Raw genomic sequence first — 12767 nt, 5'->3', positions numbered from 1 at the left:
GTATTATTTTGTGTTATTTATGTAATGAAAATCTGTATGAATATTTCAAATATGTGACTTTAATAATAGCGTACTCATGGCATTTAAGATTTAGTTAATAATTCAACATTTCTGAATGATATTTTGGGTGGGTGGGGTATCGTTATTCAATTTATTGAATGATTTAAAAAATAAGGCATGTATTGTTATTTGTGTTCTGTAAATACTTATCCAAATAAATTGGGCTTCGATTTTGCGATTCTTATTACACATGAGATGTATCTGTCAACTTTTGTTGATGTTGATCTTCAAGTGAAAAATTATATTATTGTCAGTGTTTTTTTTATAGATAAACTTAATAACAAACCACTCTTGCTTCTGCTGAACACTATGAAGACATGCCAAAAATGAGTGAAATACATAACTCACCAGAATATCAGAGTTTCCGGAGCTCAGTTCCACAGAAAAAAGTATGTTTGTTAATGGCTTCTAGCCGCCTTTTAATTATAAATTGTTTGAGAACAAATCAAACAATTGCAAATTATGATCCAGAATGATGCAAAGCTATTAAAATTAAAAAAAAACTTATAAATTAATGTAGGGTTAGACTTTTGAAATGCGTAACAGTATTATTTGCTCTCCAGCAGTTGTTAGGGCTTGATTGGTCATTTTCGGCTCGGGTACTACTTAAATGTACCCTTGGTACTTTTAAGTTTACTTAAGAGTACATCAGGTACAGAAAATATACTAGAACATACCCAGGAATTGTTATGCTTAATAAGTTATTATAAGCTTTTTTCACTCTTTTTTGATGTTTATATTTATGTTAATACTTTGAAAAATGCCCTCTTAATAATACATGTATTATCGAAATTCATAGTCAAAAAAGAATGTTGAGGCAGGTTTTGTTAAAAAACAATTTGTTTTGGTATTCCTTTCAGTGTTCGTCATACAAATTGGAGTAGCCAGTCATATTTTCAAAGTAGCCAGCGACTAAGAACTAAAACTGGCTTTTTTTCACTGTTTTGAATTGATATTTTGGGAAAAAGTAGCTGGCGCAGGGCTCAACATTAACGGTTGTCCTATTGTCCCTGGCAAGTAAAAGTTGGGTCCGGGCAAGTTATTTTATAATCTAGTTGTCTGCCCGGGCAAGTGCAAAAAAGAACAAAGTACATTTAACTTAGACTTTAATTAGACTTGAATTGATGTAATCATTTTGTTTAATGTGCAAAACTAAAAAAGGTTTCATGGTGTATCATTTTGATCTTTATTAAAAAATATTAGGTTTACAGTTAATGTCATATTTCATGTCTGGGCAAGTGGTTTTACGTTCAGGGCAAGTAGATTTTCTAAGTTCTTGCCTGGCAGGGCAAGTTGGTTTTTAGGTTAATGTTGAGCCCTGTGGCGCCAAGATTGTTATAGTAACCGGTGAAATTGCCTGGTGCTGTAACTTTTGGAGAACACTGATTCTTCAGAGCATTTGACGACTTCAGATTTTGGACGAGATTAAAACTGGGGTACAGTCTAAATTGGGTTTGTATGTTTTAGTATATTTTCCGTACCTGGCATACATTTTACATACCCGGGGTACATTTAAGTAGTACCCCAGCTGACATTGACCAATCGACGAGTATGTTCGGCCTCTTAACCAATATCAAAAAGCATATATCAGGGCTTTCCACGGGCCATTTAAAGATCCCTCACCGGGGCGCTTGAATTTCGAAATCAAAGTCCCCGGGGTGCTTGAAATTTTCCGATCAGTGTATTTTTCAGTAAAAGAAAGTGGAGATTGTAAAAAAAATCAAGGTTTCTCTATCAGTATATTAATATTCCCTGTTTTAAAAGAGCACTCGGTACCTACTTTCACAAGTAATTGCCACAAACACCACATGAGGTAATGGATAATCCACTGATAAGAGAATAGCATGACGCGCGTATCGATTATTCTAGCCATATTACACAGTCATTTAAATGCTGTCAAGGATGTATCAGGTAACTTTCAAGTCGTCAAACTGTGCTGTTCATCGTCCAAGCGGTTATGCGAATGCATATGAGGGCGGGGTTAACTATCAAACATTATTTTTTATTGACATCGGGCACGAAGTAAGAGTTTATTGGAGCTTGATTAGCAAGAAGTTGTACCATTTACGTAATATAAAACCGGTAACTAGTACTATATATATATATATTTTAATGACTAGGGGATTTTTTTAAAGAGTCATAGCGCACCAAATGACGTCTTTTGACGCTGTTTTTCTTTGAGTTATAGCGCACCACTGAACGGGATTTGACAGTTTAAATTTAAAAAAAATCAATGTCAGTAGGGGACACCCCTCCCGAACCACCCCTATCAGCCCCGGGGTGCCTGACAAAAATCCTGTGGAAAGCACTGTATATTGTTTCCAAATGACTTCTCAAATTTCTTTATTGAAAGTTTTCAAAAAGTACATGAAATGCAACATCAAGAAAAATTCTCTATGCAGCTTTATGGGTTGAATTTTATTAGCTTGGCGTTTTCGGAGAAAACCCGAGGTATTGTCATAGCCAGCTAGTTGTGTGCCGTCTGACGTCCGCCGTCCGTGCGTGCTAAAACGTTAACATTGGCTCTAAAATCAAAGTGCTTCCTCCTACAATTTTGAAACTTCATGTGTAGATGCACCTTGATGAGTTCTACACGCCACACCCATTTTGGGGTCTCTAGCCCAGGTCAAAGTTCAAGGTCACTGTGATCTCTTAAAAAAATTAATCTGACGAGTTTTCATTTATTCAAAACTGCACCCGTAGCCGAGCGTGGCACCCGTTATGTGGTGCTCTTGTTAAACATAATAATGAAAACACTTATTCACAATTTAAAATTGGATTTGTTTGCATACACCAATTTCCCAATTTTAGTGAAAATACCACAATTTCGCCCAATCCAAAGGGCACATTCCCAAAATGGTGAGAGAAAAACATGGCCCTAGTATTTTTCTCCACCTTTGAGAGAAAGGTGGCAGTGCCCTTAGATGGTGATTTTTAGACAAAGGGGAATTCTATATTTGTTAATAAACATTAGAACATGTTTATAACCTATTTTGTTATAAATTAAGTTACAAATTAGAAATACATTTATCAAATAATTTCCTACAAATGCTAAAATATATTATGCTTAACCTTGGTGTTTAGAAAATAGCTGTTAAAAGTTATCAGTGATTGTCCTTTTCTCTGGTTGCCGATGAACAAAGGGTTTATTTCTCCAGAAAATTTATATTTTCCTACTGCTGGTCCTGACATTGAGATTGGTAATGCCTTTAAGGAGTTAAGCATATAACCAAGTACCGGTAACTGTCACTAATCTCTTATATATTACATATCTAATCACTAATGTATTTCCTGCTAATATCACATATGTTGGTTTGCTATTGACATAGCATTTACTTTCAATGTTTATTGTTTCATGGTTTTCAGAGAATTATTTTGGTAAAAAAATGTGCATATAACATTGAATCTTGTATAAAATTCACTTACCATATGGCTTGGTAGTTCTGTTGTAATTAAATAAGAACAATGCCATATACTTTTGGAGAAATTATAAAGAAATTCATTTTAGGGAAGGGGCATTTCTCTTTGGAGAAGGGCCCTATATAGGCCCTTGCTAAAGAAGGGGAAAAAATGCCCTGTAATGGCAAATGCCATATTATATTTAAAAAAAACATGTTTTTTTCATAGAATGAGGGTATTCAGCCTCTTCTGCAATCACACAGTCGGGTCAGGTGCTACCCTGTCCTCAATGAAGCCATGCCAGATCTTTTGGTCTCATTATTGGACAGGGTAGCTCCATACCTGACTGTAAATGTAGAAGGCTACTCACTTATCTTTTAGCTGGTTGTTGATGATGATGACAAGAAAGAGTGGACCATCTACGACTGCGGGCCAAGATGTGTTAAGTGTCCACTGATATGCCTTCCTCCTGCCAGTGGGACAGCAGATGTGTTCTTCAAGCAAATGCTTTCATTATCAGCAGCAGGGATCAGAATCATATCTGTAAGCTTCGGTAGTTTCATTTTAATTTTTAAAGTGAAATTGTGTTATAACTTTTCATAATAATCTTAAGTTGATAATTTAATAAGCATAATTAATAAACACAATTGAAATTCAGTTTATCAGGGTCATGATGGTTATGTAAAATTTGTAAGTGTGCAACATTAAAACCATGAAATGAAATTGCAGAAAACAATAAATCTAATATGTTAAAAAATGTTTTATCAAAAGAACACGTATCAAAAAATTTAAATTTGATATCTTTACAACAATTTGTTCATCAATTGTTGTGCTTATATGTAATCTCAAACAAACTTTCCAAAACTTAACAAAAGTGTCACACAGTCACTTGTTTTTGATTGCATAGGCTATGCTAGTTTTTATTTGACTAAACCAGTTCCAAATTGTTATCCAAAATGTATACATCACCTATATTATACTAATCACTTTCTGTATTAGTTTACTTCCGTTTGCTTGATTATTTTTTTATGATAATGTTTTTTGGCAAATATTGTTTCACCAGTCATAGTCATATTGCTTCATTACCAATTGTTCTTGTAAGTTTGAATTGAAAAGGAAGATAAAACATAATATTATGTTTGATTTAATTTCCCTTGGTACAAAGGTGTGTCAAAATATTGCAAGTTAATCTTAAAAAAAAATTGGATATCACAATGACTACATGTAAATACAGTTTGTCATAACTTTTAGATTCAGGAGTGATGCATTACAATTGATCATTTGACTGTGTTTATTTTAATAAAATGTAATCTTCATAAGTTGATAGTGTTTTTGCACATAGGATTAAATCCAACAAGTAACCCCAACATTTTCCACCAAAATTGGATTTTAAGTTGTCAAGTTTATATTTTATTTATTGTTTTTTTTGCTTTGTTAGCTGATCTATTTTTGAAATAAAATTATGAGCTATTGTCATCACCTTGGCATCGGCGTCCGGTTAAGTTTTGCGTTTAGGTACACTTTTCTCATAAAGTATCAATGCTATTGCATTCAAACTTGGTACACTTACTAACTATCATGAGGGGACTGGGCAGGCAAAGTTAGGTAACTCTGACTTGCATATTGACAGAATTATGTGCCCTTTTTATACTTAGAAAATTAAAAATTTTGGTTAAGTTTTGTGTTTAGGTCCATTTTATTCCTCAAGTATCAAAGCTATTGCTTTCATACTTGCAACACTTACTAACTATCATAAGGGGACTGTGCAGGCAAAGTTATGTAACTCTGACTGGCATTTTGACAGAATTATGTGCCCTTTTTATACTTAGAAAATTGAAAATTTGGTTAAGTTTTGTGTTTAGGTCCACTTTTTTCCTAAAGTATCAAAGCTTTTGCTCTCATACTTGCAACACTTACTAACTATCATAAGGGGACTGTGCAGGCAAAATTATTTAACTCTGACTGGCATTTTGACGGAATTATGGGCCCTTTATACTTGAAAATTTGGTTAACTTTTGTGTTTTGGTCCACTTTACTCCTAAAGTATCATAGAGATTGCTTTCATACTTAGAACACTCGCAAACTATCATAAGGGGACAGTAAAGGACAAGTTGCATATCTCTGGTTGTCATTTTTATGGAATTATGGCCCTTTTTTGACTTAGTAACTTTGAATATATGGTTACATTTTGTGTTTAGATCCACCTTACTTCTAAAGTATCAAGGCTATTGTTTTTAAACTTTAAATACTTTCATGCTATCATGAGGGTACTGTACCTGGCAAGTTGAATGACCTTGACTGTCAAGGTCAAATTATTAAATTTTGCTAAAATTGCCATAACTTCTTTAGTTATGATTAGATTTGATTGATACTTTGACAAAACAACTCTTACCTGACATACCACAATTGACTCCGTCCAAACCATCCCCCAAGCCCCTACCCCCCGAATCCCCCCTCAATCCTCACCCCATTTTTTTTTTATTATTAAAGATCATCTGATAAATGACCACCACACCCTCACACTAAACCCCCCCCCCCCCCGACCCCAAAACATAATTTTTATGCCCCCGGAAGGGTGGCATATAGCAGTTGAACTGTCCCTCAGTATGTAAGTCAGTCTGTCTTTCTGTCCGAAAAAGACTTTAACATTGGCCATAACTTTTTCACTTTTTAAGATAGCAACTTGATATTTGGCATGCATGTGTATCTCATAGAGCTGCACATTTTGAGTGATGAAAGGTCAAGGTCATCCTTCAAGGTCAAATGTCAAATTTATGGTGTCTGTCCGTCCGAAAACTTTAACATTGGCCATAACTTTTTCAATATTGAAGATAGCAACTTGATATTTGGCATGCATGTGTATCTCATGGAGCTGAACATGTTGAGTGGTGAAAGGTAAAGGTGAAGGTCATCCTTCAAGGTCAAATGTCAAATATATGGCGTCTGTCCGTCCGAAAACTTTAACATTTGCCAATACTTTTTTAATATTGAAGATAGCAACTTGATATTTGGCATGCATGTGTATCTCATGCACATTTCGAGTGGTGGAAGTTCAAGGTCAAGGTCATCCTTCAAGGTCATGTGTCAAGGTCAAATTAATTATTTTTTAAATTCAAATCGGGGTTCTCATGAAGCTGCACATTTTGAGTGGTGGAATTTCAAGGTCATCCTTCAAGGTCAAGGTCATCCTTCAAGTTCAAAGGTAAAAAATCAAATAAAAAATTTCAAAGCGGCGTTATCATGAAGCTGCACATGTTGAGTGGTGAAAGGTCAAGGTCAAGGTCATTCTTCAAGGTCAAGGTCATCCTTTTAGGTCAAAGGTCAACAAAAAAAATCAAAGCGGCCTTATCATGAAGCTTCACATTTTGAGTGGTGTAGGGTCAAGGTCATCCTTCAAGGTCAAAGGTCAAACAAAATATAAAAAAATTCAAAGCGGGGTTATCATGAAGCTGCACATTTTGAGTGGTGGAAGTTCAAGGTCAAGGTCATCCTTCAAGGATAAAAAAAAACATTAAAAAATTTCAAAGCAGCGTTCTCATGAGCGGTCTGCACCCGCAAGGCGGTGCTCTTGTTTTTGTTTTGCATTCAATTGCAATTTGCTTTCGTCTATAACAAGGCTATAACAAGTCCTTCTAATGATGTACACCAATGCGGTCACAACATGGATTGTTTCAAAACGGAAAAACATCTTATTTGTTGATTCTAGATTTTATTATTGCTATATTTCTATAAGGTTAAAACAAAATTAAACAAGAAACCGTCGGAGACGAGTGATGCTCCCCAAAGTTTTTTTGGGTCACAATATTGCACTATATATTCAGATAAATGGAAACGTCTTGAGGGCACAGTAGTTGGGGGGACAGGGGTGGCGAAATCAAATGTCCGAGTTGCCCGAGTCGTACATTTGCTTGTCTGGGCAACTGATTTTTTTCAATTAAGTTGTCCGTGGACAACAAGTTTTTTAAAAGTTGGGTCCAGGTATACAAAAAAATACATTGTATTAAAGCCGTAATTAAGTTTTACAAAACCGGATGTTGACATGCGATTACATTGTCAGTGCTATTTGCGGAGCAATCAAGCTAAAATACGGGCACTTTCCTGCGCAGTGATCTCCCTTATTCTGTAAGAGACCAGGAGAATGCCGCATTTTAAACATTCGGCCGGACTGTTAGACAGTGTACAGACTGGTTTCTTTATTTTTACAATCAGACGGAAATAAAAAGTATCAAAGTAAGATAATCAAAACACGGTCTACCTTGTTATTTAAGACGACTTTAATGGTAAAAATGGAACATTTAGTTTTTTTTTAAATCTTCAATTACGGAGCAGAAACCTGAAGCTTTGAGCAGTCCACCTTCCAAAAAAACTAAGAAAGATTATGATAAAAAATATGATCTAAGTAAACGCACCAGAACTTTTCAAGAAACTTGGCTCACAGATTTTCAATGGTTACCAGTTGATGATAACAAATTGCTACCAGTAGCGGCGCAGTGCCTCAGTCTGATGAGGTCGACAGATTGGATTAGTTTAATTTGTTAAGATTACGATGTACTTATGTTCAACACATGTTCTAATAACACTAGCTTTGCAAGATAAAAAGTTTTAGAAAGTCTTGATATTGTTTATAATATACTGCTATAATAAATGTACTATTGAAATACAACTATAAACAAAACTAGCAAATCATACTCATTTTGGTATATTCCGCATTGTTTTACATTAATCAATAAATGCGTTTATAATTTATATAATCATTAAGGGACAAGTGTAGTTCAGCAACGGGCAAGTTAAATTTCCTAAATGGTTGTCCGTGGACAAGTATAGTTTTTTGAGATTTCGCCACCCCTGGGGGACAAAAAAAAATTTATAGAAAATTTCAAAGGGCCATAATTCTGTGAAAAATCATCCGACCAGCCCGCTGATAATATGCACATCTCCTCTTGGTAGTGAAGCTTCCCATAAAGTTTCATTGAATTTCGATCATTAGTTGCTGAGAAATAGCCTGGACAAAAATTGTGCACGGACGGACAGACAGACACACACACTGACAGACGACGCAGCAACTATATGCTCCCCCAAAAATAATTTTTTGGGGAGCATAAAAACTAGTAGTATCACACTCTACACAACTCAAGTGACCTGGGTCAGACATTAATCTGTTACATTAATGCTGTACAGTTTGTACTGAAACTATTTTATCCTTTAGTTCTTTCAAAATTTCAACTTCAATGTTATCATCGGCCAGATCTCAGAGCCTGGATAGATGTATCAGTGTCTTAATAAAGTAACATTAAAATCTGTTCTGACCTTAAGCTTGATTTCAAGGCTTGTATTTGAATGTACTGTGAATGATGTTTGTTGTTTATGTCCAAGGTTGAGTACCCTATCTACTGGACCATGCGAGAGTTCTGTGAAGGACTGAAGAAGCTGCTGGACTCTCTGCAGCTTGACAGGGTATGTATGCTGCTGCTAAACAAAAACATAACATTCTTGCTTAAAAGTCTATTTGTAACCAAACTATGAAAATTATTGCTAAATATACTTAAGTTTTGAGTCTGCATTTTGTGATTACTTTAAGTACTTGATCTTTGTTCTTGTTAGCAAGTTGATTGTTTGTGTGCATTTATTTTCTTTTATATCAAAAGTGTCTTGCCTATAGTCAGGATCTTTATTTTAAAGACTAATACTTCAAGTTCAGTCATGTATTTGCACTATAATCCTACACATACTTGACTTGTTATGGCAGCCACTTCTTAATCACATGTTGTTATTGAGTAACATCAACTCCTGATATCAAGCCATGCATGTTAGTCATATGGTTACAATTAGAATTGGTTAAACCATGAATTAATCTTTTTTACTTAGTTTGTGTCGGTGCTCTTATATTTTGGGAGTTTATTCTGATCAGATTCATATATTTCAAACATGAACAGTCCTTAGTGAGAACATGCTTTTATCTCAGTTAGACAAAATTAATGTTTTCTTAGTCATGCATAAATTAATGATTCAGAATTTCAACTATGTTTTGTTTCAGTAATACTGTGTACTTACAGGTCCATTTGTTTGGGGCTTCCTTGGGTGCCTTTCTTGCTCAAAAGTTTGCTGAATACACAAGCCGGTCCCCTAGAGTGGCATCTGTTATACTGTGCAATGGATTCTATGAAACCAGCATTTTCCAACAAACTAATTCAGCACCTACGTAAGAGGTTTTTACAGTTACTTGCACAATCATCACACCTAAGAAATTTCTCCGTGTAGAGTTTTTCAACATCAACCTGAAGCTGACCTTTATGGATGAATCTTTTAATATACCATTGGGGTTGAATATATAATTTCCTGGAATTGAGTTGAACTGATACAAAAATATTTCACAAAATTACTGAATTACTGTCATTTTGTCCTTAAATCTGAGGAACTTTTGCATCAACAAATCACGTTATTAAGGAATAATGTAAAATCATTTATATGTATTGGCATGGTGGTGTTTCAAGAAATACTTGGGTGGATAAGTGAATTGATGGATTTCTGATTTTAAAAAGAAAATTAGTAATTTCCATAAATCATTTGCATATATGTTTGTATTAAATTTGTGGATCAGGCAACTCACAAAATAAACAAAAATAAATGTCCTACTAATGGTAATCATTTTACAGTATTGGAGACAATTAAAGCATGTTATTTATGAGAAATAATTCTTAAGTATCAAGTCAATGTTGGCAACTTATATTAACAATAACCAGTCCTCCGTTGTTGTAACAGCTCCATTAAGTCAAATCTCTCAAAGACTTAAGTTAACTTGAATTATTATAAATTGAATAATTTAAGCTTGTTAAAGATATTCTAGCCTTGGTAGGATATGTTATAACATTGCAAATAAGATAATTATTGCCCAAAACATACAGTTCACTAAGTTGTTTCTATAAAAGATACAGTACGGTACCATACTTTTGATTTTGTAAAATTATTATTTTTTTTTTTTTGTAAAATTATGCTTTAAACTTTATCAGTGAATGTGGAGGCATTTTTAGATAACACATGCACGGTGATCCTTCCGTAGGCAGTACTAGATTTATTTTCACTTTAAGGTTTTGGATGATGCCGGCTTTATTCTTAAAGAAGATGGTAATGGGAAACTTTGACCGCAGGCTCACAGACCCAGAGATTGCAGACTCCATAGATTTCATGGTCGAGAAGGTAGCCAATCTGAACAAAAATCTGATAATTAAAAATGGTAACCTGCTATGTTAGTGTGTGTGCATGGTTTCTTTAAATATATCAGTACAATTTAGAACCTGTTTATTCAGGTAGAGCATATTTATGTTTTGCAAAAAAGCAATTGAAGTTGCCAATATAATGTATTGAACATACAAACAATGTATTCATTTAAATCTTGATTGAGCGCATCAATAACAATCAAGTCATAGATGTATTTGAGAAAAAACGTTGCATGTCTCTGTTCATATGTTACCAATGCACACGCTGTTGTCAGCTCGACAGCCTAAGTCAGCAGGACCTGGCCTCCCGTCTCACACTGAACTGCATGAACTGCTATGTGGAGCCACAGAAACTGAACGGAATAGAGGTCACACTGATGGATGTGAGTACCAACTCCTCATGTTATTCTTCTGTTGCATTGACAGTGTGGTCACAATGTTTGACATTCATGATAACAATTTTTGGCCGCTTGACTCAGGTTGATGATTTCATTGATCTTGTTAGTAAAAATTGGGGTCCCAAGCATAATTTGCTGGTTTTTACTGTAAATAAGTTTTATGTCTTTCTTCGATACAAATATGATTCTGTATGAATGTTTATTTTTAGCTCGGCTGTTTTCGGAGAAAACCTGAGGTATTGTCATAGCCAGTATGTCTGTGTCGTCCGCAAAACCTTAACATTTTGTTAAGGTTTTGAACATTGGCTCTTAAGATCAAAGTGCTTCAACCTACAACTTTGAAACTTCATATGTAGCTGGACCTTGATGAGTTCTACATGCCACACCCGTTTTTGGGTCACTAGGTCAAATGTCAAGGTCACTGTGACCTCTAAAAAAATAAAAATTCTGAGCTTTTTGCAGCCGAGCGTGGCACCAGTTATGCGGTGCTCTTGTTATACAGTCAAACCTGAATTCAGCGGTCAGTCAAGGGAAATGACCAAAGTGACCGTTGTCCACAGGTGACCGTTGAATTCGGATCACAATTTTAAGATGGTTTGTCAGTTGGTAGTATTGCTACGTCGTTACCCCACACAGTCGTTTGCATACAGTGTTAAACAAATGCTCATCGCCGTTAACTAAGCAGAATAACATAATTTACTTTACATTGAATAATACAGAATAATATCTTATAGATTGATTTAATTTCATATTGTTATTAAACTAAAGCAATTACTTTATCAACGCTAGTATAATTGTTTACTCATGCATCTCGATCATTCAGTAAATAAAACTTGTCACGTGCCGTTGACGTCACGTCCGTACAAGTCTAAAAAGCGGATTCGCTTTCATAAACCGATAGTACGGTGGTATTGTACCGTTCTAATTCAAAGAAAAAGACGCAAAAAGTTTGTTAAAATTTATTCGTACGCAAACATTACACAAAAAGCATTTTAATTCAACAACCTCATAGGAAATACAACGCTTCAAACTCACGTTTGCATTCGATTCATACTCCTCCATAATTTCTCACTTACGCTTAAGCACACTCTGCACTTGCGTACGTCCAACACACTTGCTATTACACTCAAACTTTTTCCAGATTCAAACAGTTTCAAACACTTGACTCGCTCCTCTAATGTGAGGAACTTACGTTTACCACTCATTGTTATCCGTGAGGTATTATTTCAATTGCTTTTAAAAGTGTTGTGAACGCTAGAAAGCTCTTTTAAAGAATGATCCGAAAATGTTATTTTAAAATCGATACTCAATGTTGTAAGTAAAATGTACTAATTAGTGGTCATTTAATAAGCAATTATTACTTTAAACGTGTCAAAAACTCTGACATATTTTCTGTTGAAGAAACCCCCACAATTATCCCCGGAAAACAAACCTTCTCAACACCTTATTATTTGTTTACTCGCAGCGGGCCGCTTTTATAATATCAAAGGCAATTACCGCTATCAAACGCTTAAATTGCAAAGTAGACGAACAAATGATGTGCAGTGTTTTTAATTTTCGCGACTCGAGACGACTGACTCGTGACCGTTGATTTCAGTTCAAACATGAATTTCGGAGTTGAATATAGTGGCCTTTGGATGTTATGGGCAGGTGGCCGTTAAATTCAGTTGTAATATATAGTGTTTTTCGTTGGAGG

At 35.0% G+C, this 12767-nt stretch overlaps 1 protein-coding gene across 1 annotated transcript in view; it reads left to right on the top strand.

The window, feature by feature from the left end:
* Positions 1-12767, top strand: part of LOC127877129 (maspardin-like) — a 32052-nt gene that overhangs the window by 91 nt on the left and 19194 nt on the right. The window contains exons 2-7 of the mRNA XM_052422774.1: positions 329-449; positions 3841-4002; positions 8833-8913; positions 9513-9658; positions 10545-10653; positions 10949-11056. Coding sequence (XP_052278734.1) covers positions 378-449; positions 3841-4002; positions 8833-8913; positions 9513-9658; positions 10545-10653; positions 10949-11056 — 678 coding nt within the window. The 5' untranslated portion in view covers positions 329-377. The remainder of the gene's footprint in view (positions 1-328; positions 450-3840; positions 4003-8832; positions 8914-9512; positions 9659-10544; positions 10654-10948; positions 11057-12767) is intronic.

The sequence above is a fragment of the Dreissena polymorpha genome, chromosome 4 (assembly GCF_020536995.1).
Source record: "Dreissena polymorpha isolate Duluth1 chromosome 4, UMN_Dpol_1.0, whole genome shotgun sequence".
Taxonomy (NCBI): Eukaryota; Metazoa; Mollusca; class Bivalvia; order Myida; family Dreissenidae; genus Dreissena; species Dreissena polymorpha.
Note: the sequence above shows the minus strand (reverse complement) of the source record. Positions and strands in the feature narration are given on the sequence as shown.